General features: G+C 36.7%; 3 protein-coding genes across 5 annotated transcripts; 2 read left to right on the top strand and 1 right to left on the bottom strand.

Moving 5' to 3' along the window:
• LOC110423933 (ruBisCO large subunit-binding protein subunit beta, chloroplastic) lies at positions 1–5742 on the bottom strand. 3 transcript variants are annotated; one of them, XM_021438368.1, is made up of 15 exons: positions 5611–5742; positions 4230–4483; positions 4022–4147; positions 3541–3678; positions 3343–3438; positions 2964–3206; positions 2607–2841; positions 2350–2519; positions 2185–2262; positions 2010–2081; positions 1776–1880; positions 1587–1679; positions 1404–1496; positions 424–547; positions 1–320 (listed from the first exon to the last, which is right to left on the bottom strand). In XM_021438368.1, exons 2-15 carry the CDS (start codon positions 4467–4469, stop codon positions 307–309), a joined length of 1827 nt encoding a protein of 608 aa, XP_021294043.1. In that variant the 5' UTR covers positions 4470–4483; positions 5611–5742; the 3' UTR covers positions 1–306. The 3 variants fall into 3 exon arrangements, with proteins under 3 accessions (XP_021294043.1, XP_089640906.1, XP_021294044.1); XM_089784780.1 differs by having other exon boundaries at positions 5494–5711; XM_021438369.2 differs by having other exon boundaries at positions 5527–5711.
• An 840-nt stretch (positions 5743–6582) lies between these two features.
• On the top strand, positions 6583–16380 carry LOC149526720 (uncharacterized). Its single transcript, XM_089784908.1, is given in 6 exon segments — positions 6583–6906; positions 7022–7238; positions 7241–7492; positions 7610–7675; positions 14868–15220; positions 15829–16380. Coding segments are annotated over 5 exon segments (1428 nt in total). The 5' UTR covers positions 6583–6906; positions 7022–7033.
• A 74-nt stretch (positions 16381–16454) lies between these two features.
• Positions 16455–17655, top strand: LOC110424424 (uncharacterized). The gene is made up of 3 exons (XM_089784907.1): positions 16455–16905; positions 17066–17103; positions 17212–17655. Exons 1-3 carry the CDS (start codon positions 16455–16457, stop codon positions 17653–17655), a joined length of 933 nt encoding a protein of 310 aa, XP_089641033.1.
• The last annotated feature ends 125 nt before the right edge of the window (positions 17656–17780 follow it).

Genomic DNA, 17780 nt, shown 5'->3' with positions numbered 1-17780 from the left:
TACAAACAAAAGTTTTTTGACTATGCTCAAATGTGCAGTACCTTGCTTTCACAGGGGAACCCATGCCTGCATTTACTGGAAACAAGAACAATCCTACCATCTGTAACAATGCATAATTATTGGGGGAAAAAGCATCCAATCTCACTACTAGAATGAAGTCTACAATTGGAAGTTACAAAATTATGATTTATGCCTCAATGGAGAAAAAGAAATTGAGCCTCTATAGTCTCATAAACCTTGGTTCAGCTGCCGCCATTCCGCCACTGGTACTGAAGAATAATTGTTTTCATCAATGTGCATGGTAGTTTAGTACCCATAACCTAATCACAAAAAGCAAAGCAATAGGTTAACCGACCATTTGAACAAAACTTAAATGTTGAAGGTCAAAAGCATCAAGCAGAGCTTCCAATCAACAATAAAAACCTGAGTTATCCATAGGGTTCCCAGCAGCCGCAGGTTCAGGTTCCTTGATGTCAACAACCACAGCATCTGATGTGAGGAATGTTCTTGCAACAGAAGCTGCATGCTCCAAGCAACATCTTACCACCTATGTTTCAGAACACCATAAGATTACTTGATAAATCACCAAACATAAAGTTCAACTTGACAGCCATCCTTGTAGTAGGGCACACAAAAGATCAATGGAGAAAAAAAATGTTTCAAACAATTTAGTAAAATCAACTCAATCTATATTAAATCTGAATACCAAGGTCAAATCATTTGATTATATTTGAGAAGTGCAACAGATGCACAACATTGACTGAAAAGGGTAAAAATCATACTTCTGATGCAATGTGAATGGAGTTCATTGTTTGATAACTAGCAAGCCCAGTAATTGAGAAAGTTGCCCTAATTTAATTTAAACCTGAGTTCAGAGATCCAGTTAGCATGCCAAGTCTCTGTTCTTAAGTCTTAAGTAGCAGATGATGAGATCTGCCCCCATTTCATGTAACACATATATAAGAGGCCAGTGACTTAATCAGCCTTAGTCACACCTAATGAAAATATTGGAGAAATATTTATATATACACACACACACACACACACACTCTAACCAGTATAACAAACTTTGTGTGGTATAAGTATACTCACAAACACACTATATAAGAGTTTTTTGGAATATAGATTAAAAAAGGAATTTGTGGCTGTATATGGCTAAATATAATGGGACTGTAAGAGCCAGAAAAATGATTAAGAGAAAGATAGATACACCCCTCAGTTTAAATTATTCCACGTAAGATTCACAAATAAGGCATAAGATGAACACTCATGAAGCTTAACCATATGCTTATAGCCTATGTATGAACCAAAGTGCTCTCAGCATTCCTGAGAATAAATCAAGTTCTTGTTCTTCTGGACAGGGAAAAAAGTAAAGAACAGTCTCAAGCAATAGAGAAACTCACTTTTGTAGGATCAATAATACCAGCTGCCATCAGATCCTCATATTTTCCAGTTGCAGCATTATAACCATAGTTGGGGTTGTCACTAGACAGCACCTGATGGCCAAAATGAGAACAGATAAATGTGATGAGATTAATAACTACTAAACTAAACATGACCAGACAAGATACATCATAATAGCATACCTTTTCAATGACAACACTCCCATTGACCCCAGCATTCTTGGCAATCAACTTCATTGGATAGCTCAGTGCCCTTTTAACAATATCTGCTCCAACCTGCCAAAAATTATTTGAAGGTTAAAAAATGTTTCATTGCCTAATAAGAAAGTCCATAGTCCAATAGATTAAGTGAAAATTTAAGACATGCATCACCTTCTGTTCATCATTGTCAAGGGTCTCTCTTATAACATCAACTTTAGCTGCAAGCCTCAATAAGGTGCAGCCTCCACCAACTACAATGCCTTCTTCAACAGCTGCCTTAAAAAAAAATTGAGTATTTTAGAATCAATAAGAAATTGAATTTAAGCTTGACAAAAGATGTTAGGCAATAAAAGTTGAAAGTAAAATATCTTGCGCAACTTTCATAAAAAATCTCAAAAGACAAACCTTTGTTGCATTAAGAGCATCTTCCACTCTCAATTTCTTTTCTTTAAGTTCTGTTTCTGTTTGTGCTCCAACCTAGAAACACAAAGAATTAATTATATAACAAAGAAAAAGACATCAATATACTATATATTTAAGTATACCACCAACACTTGCATTAAGCAAGGCCAAGGTTCACCTGAATAACAGCAACACCTCCAGAGAGTTTTGCAATTCTTTCATTGAGCTTTTCTTTTTCATAGTCCTGCTCTGCTGCCTGCATATTTACTACATTTATCACTAAAGAGAGAATAACACAGGTGAAGATAGTAATACGAGGGGAAAAGGGATTCAATGGAAGCACCTCAACAAGGTTCTTGATTTGGGTAACTCTCTTATTTACTGCTTCCTGTGTGCTTCCATCACCAACAATTGTAGTTGTCTCCTTAGTGAGCTCCACTTTCGCAGCTTGCCCCAGGACCTCCTTCTCAGCTTTGTCCAATGACAAACCAACCTCATCTCTTATCACAGTACCTAAATATGTGTTACATTTAAGTTTTAAGAAGAGAACACCGAGCAGGTACAACTTATGTAGCTATTTTCATAAGATACCATACAAACCTCCAGTCAGTATAGCAATATCATCAAGATATTGACTTTTGCGCTCTCCAAAACCAGGGGCTTTCAGAGCAGCAATCTTTAATGACCCTCTGAGCTTGTTCACAACAAGAGTAGCAAGAGCTTCCTGCTCGATGTCTTCTGCAATTATTACAATTGGGTAACCCCCTCTAATAGAATCTTCCAAAACGTGGATGAGATCTCTTGCATTTGTTATCTTTTTGTCAACAAGTAGTAACTGCACAAAACAGCTTTAGAAGTCAGTGACATTCTCAAAATAGAATCCCTCAGGATCTGCCTACAGAGAATAACATCTTGCTTCAGAGTTGATCCTTTGATCAATCAACAATTGCCAAATACCTTACAATTTTCATATTCAACAGCCATTTTCTCACTGTCTGTAACAAAGTAAGGAGAGATATAACCACGGTCAAATTGCATCCCTTCCACAACATACATGCTGTTTTCAGAACTGCTGCCTTCCTCAAGAGTCACTATGCCTTTTCTTCCCACCTTGCCCATAGCTTCAGCAATCATATTGCCTACTTCATAGTTGTTTCCTGCACTAACAGCAGCCACATCTGCTAGTTCACTGTCTTCAACCTGCAGACCAACACCAACGGTCAAATTTGCCTTCCAGATATACATCATGAAAATTTTGAAGTTATAACTCCATTTAGAAAGTAAAATTGGTTGAGACTTTGTGAATCATGATAGAAAGAACAACATGCTGGTTTACCTCTTTTGACATCATCTTAAGTTCAGACACCAGGGCCTTAGTAGTGCTTTCAATACCTTTTGTAATTTGAACAGGATTTGCACCAGCAGCAACAACCTGGAGAAAATAACCAAAAAACCAAAAAGCATTAAAGCAATATAAGCTTAGATAAGACATCAAATTTTACAATGAGATAATAGATATGAAGTTCTCACAAACCTTAACACCTTTAGTTATCAGACCTTGTGCAAGAACAACTGATGTGGTTGTTCCATCACCAGCTAAATCATTGGTCTTTGAAGCAGCCTGTCTTACCAATCTAGCACCAATGTTCTCCACAGGATCCTCCAACTCAACCTATAAAATGGAAGTGAAAAATCATAAATGAAAGAAGCAGCTTCCATAAAATTTAAAAATGAAAAAAAGGAGGGTTGGGGGGAGAGCAAATTTTCCAGTCAAACCCAGGAAAAAAATGCATTCTTAAGTAAACAAACAATTAAAGCTATCTGAAAAAAAAACAGCAAAATATCCAGTTAATCATTTATCATTAACTGAAGAAGTCAAAACTTCGACAAATGCAATCAAAATAAGAAAGACTGACATGAAAGAGAAATAATTCATTGGTATTCATTTGATGTTGATTGCTTCAATGTATCAAACACTAATAACAAAAGTATCGATTGAAAAAAGGTGACCATACCTCCTTAGCAACAGTGACACCATCATTAACAATTTTTGGGGAGCCATACTTGCTCTCTAAAACTACATTTCTCCCTTTTGGACCAAGAGTAACACCAACTAAGTCAGCAAGTTTGTTAACACCTGTCTGAAATGTAAAAGACAAAAGAATACATAAACAATATTGCCAAAGGAGATCAAACTAAACAAACCATTCATTGCCAACTTACTTGAAGCTTCTTAATAGCAGAACCATCCTTGTTGAAATGCAACTCCTTGGCCATAGCCCAAATTTTGGAAGAGCATCCTCTCCGTAAAATCACATTCTGTTTCCTGCCTACAACAGCACTTGAAAATATAGAATCAAATGACGATAGTCGACCTGAAGAACTCAAAAACTTTTTGTCCATTGTCCTACTGCAGGGAAATGCTGGGGAGCTAGACAACAAGGCATTGAAAGATGATGCCATTTTCTTTCAAGAACCTGAAACATTAAACAAAACACAAGACATACAGATCCAATTAATGGCGACCTAAACAGGTAGAGCAAAAAAACTGTATGTGTTAAACTCATAAGCTTCAAGTTCTCAAAGAAAGGGAGATATCCTTGTGAAAATAGAGAGATCTAAGGCCCACACTAAGGATGTGAATTAACTCCATATTTCACACATGATATCGACATGTAATTTACAAGGCAGAGTTGAAATAATCTCCAAAATCACTGAGAGTGATAGTTATAGAAGACTGATGAGGCTATTTTAGTGGATCTCAATGCAACATTATTTTGTTTGACCATTCAAATACAAACAATATGGACTGCATTTGGAAACTGAAAGATATACAATAGAACAAGGTCATTTTAATAATGACAAGCACATAGACATGTTAATATACTCATGAAAAGAATTTAAATAAAAGAGTTTCTAAAAGCAAATATTAGTCAGTTTAATGCAGAAAGTATCACACACTGATGGGATGCAGAAACCATATAGAATGCAAAAAATATTATTAATCTTTACCAGCTGCATCTTGCTAGAATTTTTTTTCAAATTCTTGACCCAAGAGTTTCTCAATAAGTAAATTCAGAGTTATTCAAATTTTTTCACAAGAATCAAACCAAATTCAAAACAGAAAATAACTTAACTTTTCCACTTGAATAACTAATAAGTTAGAATAATTTAGCAGAAAATACATGCAAAAATTCAGGAACCATGTCTGAACCCATTTACTAGAAAATATCAAATTTCAAACTTGACATGGACTTTGTACCCTCTACAACTACCAAAAACAAAGTTTTTTTCGGTTATCCCAGAAAATTCACATGACAAAACACAAATATTAATAAGAAAAAAAAATACGAAACTTCTTTAATCAATTCTTTTGCCTATATAGACACATATAAACAACAACCCAGGAATCTAAAATAAAAGCTTGTCCTACTTCAAATGTAGTTTCCATCATTCATAAAGCAAAACAAAAGTCAACTTCATATACACTGCAAATTTTCTCTTCTCTTCTTTTCCTTACATTTTCTCAGCATCGAGGAAACAAAAAGAAAAATGTGAAGAAGAAACATTCACAAAACAAAAACAAAACTGGGAAAGCTCCTACTTGGAAAATGGCGGTTGATAGGATAGGTTTTAAAAGGGTTTGTGAAGATAAGGAATACACAAGAAACTGCAAAAATGTCAGCTTGGGAAACTCCGGTGAGTGAAAGCAGAAGCAAAAGATTTAATTATAGACAAGGGGGTTTTGATATCTGTGTTGATAGTGTAGGATTCTTAGGGTAGTCCTCATTGCTTGGAATGAATCTAAACCGTTGATAAAGAGGACTTACATTGTGATGTCCGTCCTTCTTTTTTATCCTTTCCTGTGGGCTGATGCGCTAGCTGTTTCATCTAGAGCCCAAGCCCGATTTGGTCTGCACAATGCAGGGCAGCCCAAAGGAGTAACAAACTTCCATCTCAATTTAATTAAAAATAGTTAAAACTAGTATATATGTCAATCAACACAGATCATTTTTATCATTTTATATTGTAAATTTCAATGTACGAGATATTTTAGCAACATTGCTACAAAATCCAAAATTTCATATCATATTCTTATTGTATTATTGTATCGTATATAAAATTGTCAGGACTATTTTAATTTATAAGTATATTTAATTTAGATAAAAAAAATATGTATTCTTGTACTAAATGATTAACATAATGGGCATTTTTCTCTTTTGAAAAATGAAAAACGATTGTTTGATGAGTATAGTTTGATCCTAAAATCTCTTAAAATTGAATAAACTTGTGTCAAACCATCAGTTTTTCATAAAAGTTACTTAATATATACTTAGTCTAGCATTATGATATTTGGCTAGTCAAGTCAAATCATCAACAAAAATGTCAAATGCGAGTAGTCAAAGTCCAGAAAGAAAGTGCTGTGTGCTTTCCTTCCTTCCTTATGGACCGACCTTGGTTTGCAGCAACTGGCAGAGAATTTATGTTAGTTTCTTAATCGTTTTCAATTTTTCATTTGCCATGCATTTGAAAGTAGACCAAATAGTTTTTTCAATGAAGACGAGTTCCTAAGCACACAAAACACAAACAAAAACTACGGAGACTAAGTCTCTGTCAATTCGTTTACAAATATTTAGATGATAGCTGTGCTTGAAGATTTTAGGTTCCAATTCCTCCATTTCTGCATGTCTCAGCGCATCGTTATGAAGTAAGTTCGAAGTTGACTAAATGCTACATGATATCCAGTTTCTGGTACTTTCCCGGGATTATAAAGAGGAAGTATGTGTAGTAGTTGAACATTGTGGGTGGGGACTTAGGAACAGGAAGAGCCCCCTAGGAACAATTTCTAGTCGATGCAAAAGCACAAAGGTCTGCCTTGAAGTGCTTTTACTAGCGAAAGGTGTGAAGTTAACAAAGTCCTTTTATCTTCCCTTTTTTTTTCTTTCTCTTTGTGGTAGTCTATTTCATTCCTCTTCTATATTCTGTGCTTGTTTTTTTTTCCTATGCTACTGCAGATAGAGAACTCAATGCCTAAGGAAATGGATCCTAAGCTTTTAGATGCAATTGCAAGAAATTACAAGCACTCCTTTACTAGTTTAGTTCGCAAGAAAAAAGGAATTCTTGAACGAAGAGATCCCTCTTCGAACACCGCGTTGCACCTTGCTGCAAGATTCGGGCATGCCGACTTGGTGAAAGAAATTGTTAAGTTGTGCCCTGACCGGGTTCTATCAGAGATGAGAGGCAGGAGACTCCGTTACATGAAGCTACCGTCAAGGGAACGCTGAGGTGGTCACCCTGCTATTTGAGAGCAATCCTGTGGCAGCGCAACATACTCAGAATGAACCATATCCCTTTCTTGCTAGCCTGCAGAAATGGGCATCTCAATGTGGTGAAACTCATGCTGAGAGAGTCCTGGTTGATGGAATTTGAGGAAGATAGGGTTGACTCAACTCCTTTGCATGTAGCCATGTCGGGTGGACACATAAGTAATAACAAACAGTTTCTGGTAACTATATATATGTAATTTACTTACATTTCAAGTTCACCATTTTAGATGATCTTTGCTTTTTCAATTTGTTCATTTCTTCAGCAAATTGATGCAGATATCATAAATGAGCTACTGAGAGTACGTCCTCACTTTGCTCGAAAGACTAACAAGAAAGAACTTTATGAAGATAAAACAAGGACAAAAATAAAGTTGATGTATGAAGCAACTGTTAACAAACCAAACAAGGAATTTAAAGAAGAACAAAAAAGGTTCTGATGAAAGGCACACTTTATTCATATGAGACATCCCTATTTATACACAAAAAAGGTAGTTACATGCATAACACTTGTCAAGACATGGATTCAAGTGTTAAGGGATGGATTACAAGTGTTAAAAAAGTTTAAAAAAAAGTTTACATGTAAATATACAAGTAATTGCATGTCTTAATTCAAATAATCAGCAAGGCACACATATGCAGACACCAGGCCTTGTAATCATTATTCTCAACACCCCTCCTCAATGCTTGCATTCTTCACCATAAGCATTTCTCGATTATATTCAAACTTAGCCTTGGAGAGAGGCTTAGTCATAATGTCAGCAGCTTGATCATCAGATGAGCAATATTGTAAAAGAATTTCACCTTTCTTTTGTGCATCCCTCAAGGCATGATATTTTACATGAATGTGCTTAGTTCTCCCATGGAAAACTGATTTTGAGCTATTGATATGGCAGATTTGTTGTCAACATACATCTTGGTAGGATTCATCAATGGCATTCCAAGATCAAATAGAATTTTTCTCAACCATATTCCTTGGTTTGCAGCTGCAGCAGCTGCTACGTACTATGCTTTTGCTGAGGATTGTGCCACTGATTCTTGCTTGTGTGAATTCCATGAAAACACTCCATTCCCAAGAGTAAACACATATCCCGAGGTACTTTTGGTATCATCAATGCTACTCCCCAATCACTATCAGAAAATCCTACAAGTTCAATGGTTTTAGCTTGTATGAATGCGACACCATAGCTTGTCGTACCTTTTAGATACCTCAAAATTCTTTTGGCTAGTGTAAGATGCAATTGACATGGCTGTTGCATGAATCGTGACAAGTAACTAACAGCAAACATAAGTTCTGGTCGAGTTGAACATATATAGAGAAGACAACTTATTAGGCTTCTATATTCACTGGGATTGTAGAGCTTGTTAGTTGATTCAACTAACAGTTTCTCATTTGCATTCAAAGGAGTTTCAATTGTCTTGTAATTGCTCATGTTGAATCGTTTCAATACCTCTGTTATGTAGTTCTGTTGAGTCAGGTGAATACCACTTCTTGTTTGTGACACTTCAAGCCCCAAAAAGTAAGTCATTAAACCCAAATCTGACATGTTGAATTCTTTCTACGTTGATGCTTTGTTATGGAAATTGCCCAAGAAACAACAAAGACAAAACCCAGAGAAATCAAGTAAACAGAAAAACACAAGAATTTACGTGGTTCGGCCTCTTGCCTACGCCCACGGAGTGAAATTATTTTTATATTTTGAGAAATTAAAGTACAATAAATTGACCTCTATGGCTCCCAAACCAACCCAATCCCTTGCACACTCTTTCTCAATAACTTCCCAAGAACACTCACCCAAACTACTCTAGTTCCACCTAGAGTAAAAGACAGAGTTACAAAGTGTTACTTCTCTAAAGCTCTCAAAGCATTACTTCCAATTCTAAAGCCTAGAGATATACTTTTATAGTATAAAAGTGTAAAGTAGAATGTGATTAGGACTCTATGTGGAATAAGAATTTAAAACTATACAACTACTTAATGTTTACATAAACTAAAATTCTAATCAAATAAGATATAGAATTCTAGTCAACCTAAACTCAAAAATCTCCACCTTTGACTTGAATTCAAACTCCTTAAACTTCTTCCCCAGTCGCACCCAATTGCAACTTTCTAACTCCACCTACTTTCCAACACTTTGAACAACTCTCCAAGCACAAGACTTTTCAACATTGGCCGTTATAATTACCACGACTACACATACCGAATCAAGCATGGTCCGACACTCGATTCCACAAAACAGCCAATGCACTTGTGTAGCCATCAAGTCAATGGCACTAATAGAAATGGACCTCGATGACCCTTCCAATTCACCACTGGCAAGTTTTTTGTCCTTTCACCATCGTCTACACCATGGGAACCTTTCATCACTCTCGATAATGAAATCTCACTTGGTAGCTACCATCTCCTGTGCACTGTTCCCATCCCTTCGAGGCCTCACATTCTAGACGATATAAGCCATTATACAAATTCCCCTCATTAGGACCATGTGCCTTGTGTGACTTTTACCACTCTATCACAAGCTGAATATCCATAACCTTGGGAGTCTAATAGGCTCAATGATATTAGATTCTTATGCATCTCTGGGACATAGGCCACACCACCCAAAGAGTGCTCAACCTCATCAAACATTTTGATTTTTACTACTCCAAGACCCATGACTTTCACTATTGATATTACCTAGAGTCAAATTCCCAACCATCCCTTCTTGAAGTAAATCAAAACAATCCTTTTGATAATATATGTGAGTGGCAGAAGCAGAATCTAAATACCAATCAGAATTTGCATCCATATTTTCTGAGATTGTAAGGACATCACAATCATCACCTTCAGCATGAAAGCACACTCACTTTTGTCTCGTTACTTTCATCACTTTTGTAGGACAATCCTTTTAATATGTCCATACCTTTGCATCGAAAGCACTAAACATTGTTGGATCTAGACTTACCACCCTTAGATCCCTTATCAGTTGACCTCTCTACAAGCCTCAATTACCAATGCCAAGCCACTTGGATCTCTATCCCCTTCCTTTCTTTTCTTTCGGGCTTCACGAGACATTAATGTGCTTGTGCTTGTTCTAACGTTATTGTATCCATCCCACACTATTAGAGATTCTACAAATACCTCATAGAAGTCTGAAGCGAAGCTAGGAATAATAGTGCCTTTCCTCTTCCTCCACCTTCACATCAACCTTCTTCAACTGATCAATGATTCCGTCGAATTCATTCATATTCTTCATGAGGTCTCATTCTCTTCATCTTTAAGGATACAACTTTCGCCTACGTTACAACTTGTTAGAAAGACTTTTCACCAATATAATCTTCTCTAACTTTGCCCACAACCTTGGAGCAGAATCCTCATTATACATGATTAAACACGTTATCTCCAATGCCAAGCCGAATAGTGCTCACACACCTTTGCTCCAACTCTGCCCATTCAACATCCTTCATGTCATCTGGTTGCCCTTCCTCCTTTCCTAGCAAGAGGCGCATATTACACAGAGATCTTATCTCTTCTCTGCCATTCGTGAAACTAGTCTTTCCATCAAACTTCTCTCATTGAAAAATTTGTAGAACTAGTAACTTTTGACATCCTTGTTGAATTTGAATTTTACCGAACCGAAGCTTTGATACCAGTTTGTTATGGAAATTGCTCAAGAAATACAAAACAAACCAGAGAAATCAAGCAACAGAAAAACACAAGAATTTACGTGGTCGGCCTCTTGCTACGTCACGGAGTGAAATTATTCTTATATATTATGAGAATTAAAGTACAATAAATTGACCTCTATGGCTCCCCAACCAACCCAGATCCCTTGCACACTCTTTCTCAATAAACTTCAAGAACACTCACCCAAACCACTCTAGTTCCACCTAGAGTAAAAAACAGAGTTACAAAGTGTTACTTCTCTAAAGCTCTCAAAGCATTACTTCCAATCTAAAGCCTAGAGATATACTTTTATAGTATAAAAGTAAAGTAGAATGTGATTAGGACTCTATGTGGAATAAGAATTTAAAACTATAAACTACTTAATGTTGTACATAAACTAAAATTCTAATCAAATAAGATATAGAATTCTAATCAACCTAAAACTCAACATGCTTTAAGTTTAGCAATACCATTTGTGTTTGCACCTGTTATCAAAAGATCATCAACATATAACGATACAATTAAAGAGTTGGCAGTGCCTTCTTCCATCACATATCATATGGCCTCATTCAAGCTTTTGTGGAACCCCTGATTCTGCAAGTAAGAGTCAATCCTACTATACCATGCACGTGGTGCTTGTTTTAACCCATATAAGGCTTTATGTAGCCTATACACTTTATTTTTATCAGCTTCTACTTCAAATCCATGGGTTGTTCCACATATATTTCTTCATTTAGTCTACCATTTAAAAATGCAGACTTAATATCCAGATGAAAGACTTTTCAACCATGAGCTGCTGATAGTGCCAAGAGAAGCCTAATAGTATCCAACCTTGCTACAGGAGCAAAAGTATCAAAATAATCTACTCCTAGCATTTGAGAAAACCCCTTTGCAACAAGCCTCGCTTTGCATTTATTCAGAGAGCCATCTGCATTCATCTTTCTCTTAAAAATCCATTTCACACTAATCACTTGTCTATGATTTGGTCGATCAACAAGAGTCCACGTCTTGTTTTTCTCAATCATTGCAATTTCTTCTCTCATAGCTGATTTGCATTCCTTATAAAGTGCAGCTTTATCAAATGAGGTAGGTTCTGCTATTGCAACTTGTCATCTGTTGTATATGTCTTGAATAGAGCGAGAACCTCGAATAGAAGTTTCATCAGTACCTTTATCAAGATCAAGTTCAACACCATCATAATTCTGACATTGAACAGCATCATTTGATTCTTTGATTTGCTTCTCATTCCAATCCCAACTAAGTTCTTCATCTTACTAGAGTCAATTTGATATACGTGGTAGGCTTTTGATTGTAGACTGTATCTTACAAATATTCCTTTCACCGCCTTCGACTGTAATTTGTCTCTTAGCACATTAGGGACATGTTGATAACAAATTCACCCAAAAATACGTAGATGTTTTATAGATGGCTTTCTTTCGAACTACACTTCATATGGAGTTATAATTCTTAAAGCTCTTGTGGGAAGAATATTCAACAAGTATACAGTTGTATTGGCTGCTTCTGCCCAAAAACTCTTCGGTAGTTCCTTTTCAAATAAAAGACACTTGGTCATCTCTATTATAGTTCTATTTTTCCTTTCACTAACTCCGTTCTATTGAGGAGTGTAAAGAGCTGTGAGTTGATGTTGAATCCCTTCCTTCTCTAGATATTGAGAAAACTGTAAAGACTTGTACTCTCCACCATTGTCAAATCTAAGAATTTTAATTTTTCTCCCAGATTCTTGTTCAACTCTAGCCTTAAACTTCAAAAAGAGATTGAACACTTCAAATTTATGTTTCATAAAATAAATCCAACACATTCTGGAAGCATCATCAATGAAGATTAAGAAAAACCTGCTTCCATTCAGAGATTCTTCAATCATAGGACCTCCAATGTTAGTGTGAACTAGTTCAAGCTTCGTGGTTGCTCTACTTGATCGAGTAGATGGAAGTGGCTTCCTAGTAGATTTCCCAAATTGACATGTATTACAAACTTGTTTTGATTCAGTTAAGAAAGGAAAATTCTCCATCAAGCCTGACCTGCTAACTTGTACCAAGGAACCAAGGTTACAATGCCCAAACTGTTTATGCCAAAGTGTTGTCATATTCGATTTTACCTCAAAGGCAGGATAGCAAACATCTTCCAATTTTACAGGGAAGTATTTTCTTTTCATGGGAACATTCATAACAAACTCACCCGATGGATCATACACAGTACACGATTTATCTTTAAAAAGTAAGACATAACCATCATCCACCATTTGGCCTACACTTAGCAGATTTTGAGCAATATCAGGAACAAGCAACACTTCTCTGACATACATAATTCCCAAGGAAGTTTGAATGTTGATTGTACCGTTCCCTACTGCATATAGATATTTTCCATCGCCTATTTCAATACTAGATCGATGCAGAGTATCAAGTTTAGAAAAGAATTCTTTGTTGGGGGTCATGTGATTTGAACAACCACTGTCCAACAACCATTGATTTGAGTCACCCAACTTGGGTCGTGTCAAGGTCATAAACAATTGTTCTTCGGCAACATCAGCCTTCTCATCTGCTTGTGATGCCTTATCATGCTTCTCTGGTTTATTTTTACATACCTTTTCAATGTGACCAAATTGATTGCATGCACGACACCTGACACCCGGTCTGAACAAGTAGTAGGCCTCTAAATGATTCTTTTTCTTACAGTGAGAACACATCTGAAACTTGCTCTTATTCCCATGAGTTTTATTATATTGAACCCTTTCTTTTTCTTTCTCCTTCTGATCACTTAAGCCTTTTTTAATTCTTGACTCACCTCCTGCTTTTCCTTTCATCTTTATAAATAAAACGTTTTCAATTGTATTATCACTTCGCATTGCTCTCCTTTGCTCTGCAGCTTGGAGTGCATTCACTACATCAGTAAGAGTCAAAGTTGATAGGTCATTTGACCCTTCTAATGATGTAATCGTAGATTCAAATCTTTTTGGTAGAGACACAAGAACTTTTTGGACTACACGACTTTCAGAAAGATTCTCTCCCAATAGCCGCACGTAGTTCACCACTTGCATGATTTTGTTAATGTAGTCTTTAACATTTTCAATATCCTTCATTCTCAAAGTCTCAAACTCCCTCAATAAATTCATCACCTGCATCTGTTTTTTCCTCTCCGAGCCTTGGAATTCTCCTTAAGTTTGTCCCATGCCTCTTTTGCTAATTTGGATCCCATTATTCTTGTAAATGCAGCATCCGAAACAGCCCCATGGATACATGCTAGCGCTCTGTAACGCTTAACAACTTCCTCAGAATGTTGTTTAATTTGTGCAAGGGTTGCATTCTCTCTCAAGACAGGTACTTCATCTCCAGATTCTATGACAACCCAAAGGTTGTAACCATGAAGATAGGCTTCCATCTTAACTGACCAAATTGCATAATTCTCTCCATTGAAGTTTGGTGGAGATTGATGACTAAGAATATTGCTGGAGGCCATTTTGCATGAAGATGGTTTTCTTTAGATTTTGGGAAATGGCTTTGTTTTTATTATCTTACAAACACAGTCCCTTAAGATCAAAATAGGCTCTAGATACCATGAAGATAAAACAAGGACAGAAATAAAGTTGCTGTATGAAGCAACTATTAACAAACCAAACAAGGAATTTAAAGAAGAACAGAAAAGGTTCTGATGAAAGGCACACTTTATTCATATGAGACATCCCTATTTATACACAAAAAAGGTAGTTACATGCATAACACTTGTCAAGACATGGATTCAAGTGTTAAGGGATGGAATGGAAGTTTAAAAAATAGTTGACATGTAATAACTACAAGTAACTGCATGTCTTAATTCAAATAATCAGCAAGGCACACATATGCAGACACCAGGCCTTGTAAGCATTATTCTCAACACTTTCTCCATTGCATGATACTTCTAGCAGGGGGCACTTGGAGACGACAAAATTGCTTTTGAGCCATGATCCTGACCTTGCTTTGCAATATGACATTGATGGTCACACACCGTTGCACCTAGCAGCGATTAATGCCTATATGACCATTCTTGAAGCATTTCTGTCAAGCTCTCCCACTTCCATCGGATATTTGACTAGAGATGGAGAAACAGTGTTCCATCTCGCTATAAGATTTGGAAAATATAATGCATTTCTATATTTAGCACGGCCTTTCAATTTTACCAATCTTCTCCGACAGCAAGACGGATTTGGAAACACCATATTGCATCTTGCTGTCCTAAGAGAGAGCTACCAAGTAACTCCCTCTTCTTTTCTCTTTCTTTTTCAGCAATTTCACACTCGAATTCTTGTACACGCATAGGTTTTCGCAGTTCATAATTTCCTATGATCAGGGTTGAGCTCATTTAGTGGCAATTGTCATCAATTATTATACTATAATCATATACACGTGAGTTGGAGAGGAAAAACGCCACAAGAGAATTTATTTTCTCTCACGTATCTTTGTAATTGAATATGTTATTAATAATTTAATGTTATGAATATTTTCATTCATAATTAACAGGATCTGTAGTAAATATATATATATATATATATATATATATATATTTGTAGGGGCTTATTTTACCCTCCACATAAAATATTCAAGAATTACAAGCAAAAAGGAACCAATGTGCTGGCTGGAAGTAATTCTAAAGACACAGCTCAAGTTTGAGTTTCTGTATTTTTCCTCAAATATGTTCCATAACAGTAGTTACTGAGCTTGAGAACAGAAAAACAGTTTCTGCTGAAAATTCACTGATCAGATTCTGGTATTATGATATTTGTTCCCAGAGTATTATCGCAACAGATGTGCTTGTACATTTTACTACTTAACTTAAAAGTTTTCTGTCAAGATGATTTCAGTCAGTGAAGGACATCATTGATACAACTGCCGTGGACATCGATCATCACAATCTTAAAGGATACACGGCGCTAGATATCCTTAAACATGCCGGAGTAGATGCACAGATCAAGCATTTGGAGGCATTGTTAAAGAGAGCTGGAGGTAAAAGCAGCAAGGAATTCTCACCTCTTACGCCAGATATTAAACAAATCAATCCGTCAATGGTGACACTTGAAAACCCCAGAGGTGTAATCCAGGAGAAAGAACTAAAAGTTTTTCACCCTGGGCTTGATTCAAGAAGTATTGGTGAACATCCCAAAGACTCCAAACCTAGCATCGAGCCGTCAGTGCATTTGGCTACATCAAGCACGGCACCGAACTCAACAGAGAAGTTTCTCAAGAGTCACTTTGCAGGGTCTCTACCCCAGTCTTGGAAGGAGAGAGTGGTTTTGCCAACTCAATGGCACCCGCAAAAGCATCTCAGTAAATCGAGGAAGGGGATGTGGGGGGAGTCAAGGCAAATGAGAAGAGACTTTTTGAACTTCGTTCTCCTCCTTCCACCATTCCTATAATTAGAAGTTTATAATCCACAATGGATCGTGGATTCATGCTTTTGGTCTAGAGTCAAGCTCAGAAGCATTACGAGATGGACCCCAGGCTTCTTGAAACAATTGCAGGAAATGATGCTTTGGCTTTAACCAGTTTGGTTCGGGAGAATGAAGGCATTCTTGAACAAAGAACTGCCAACTCACTGAACACAGCTTTACACCTTGCTTTGAGGTTTGGAAGCAACAATTTGGTGATGGAAATCATTAAGTTACAACCAAATTTGGTGGCAACGGAGAACAGGAAGCTAGAAACTCCCCCGCATGAAGCTTGTCGTGCGGGAAATGCTGAGGCAGTGATGCTGCTGTTAGAGAGCAACCCGTGGGTAGCATGCAATTTGAACTGTGAAAATCAAAGTCCATTATTCATTGCTTGCAGCAATGGGCGTCTCAATGTGATAAAGCTGCTTTTGAATCAACGCTGGTTGCAAGGACTAGAAGATGATGCTGATCAAACTTCTGCTCATGAGGCTGCATCAAAAGGGCACATTGGTATGTGATCAATTTTTCTTTGCCAAGAGTTTCATTGTAAAACGAATTGAATGCTAATTATTACAAATTTACATCATCTGACTAGCATGTTTTGGTATTTTTAGTTTGTTCATGACATCAAATTATGTGTACTAACATATATTCCGGATCCAACCATCAGAAATAATGAGGGAGATACTAAAAATCTTTCCCGACATGGTGAAAGGTTGACAGAAATGGACGTTCACCTCTGCACTATGCTTGCAGTAAAGGGCACTTGGATATAACCAAAATGCTTCTAAAGCCTGATCTGGATCTTGCTTTCAGCTCGATAGCAATGGTTATACGCCATTGCACTTGGCAGCTATGAACGATGATGTTGGAATTCTTAGAGCATTGGTGTCAATTGCCCCCACATCTGTTCACTGTCTCACAGAAGATGGAGAAACTGTGTTTCATCTTACTGTAAAGTTCAATCGATATAATGCCTTTGTATTCTTGGCAGTGGTTTTCAGTGAGACCAATCTCTTCAACCGACCAGACTCGCATGGGAACACAATCTTGCATGTAGCTATCTCCCAAGGACATTATCACGTATGTATTATCTCTTTCCCTTATGTCTGTGAGTTTAGAGATACGTGTATGTATTGTGGAGTAATGAATAATGATTCAGTGACAGAAACTAACGAATTAAAAACTGTAAATGATGAAAAGAAAAGGCCATATGCAAGTAGAAAAAAAGCACTTTGCTACACATTTTGCACGATATAATGGGATTAAATTTGGAATTTCATTATGCAAGTTGATTTCTTAAGTTATTGTTTTCACTTTTCTTTTCCAATGAGTTCATTACAGCTGGCAGACTACATCATGAATATAGCAAGACTGGATGTTAA

This window comes from Theobroma umbraticum, unplaced genomic scaffold (genome assembly GCF_002168275.2).
Source record: "Theobroma umbraticum cultivar Fairchild unplaced genomic scaffold, ASM216827v3 scaffold_204.0, whole genome shotgun sequence".
Taxonomy (NCBI): Eukaryota; Viridiplantae; Streptophyta; class Magnoliopsida; order Malvales; family Malvaceae; genus Theobroma; species Theobroma umbraticum.
This window is presented reverse-complemented; position numbering and strand designations above follow the sequence as displayed.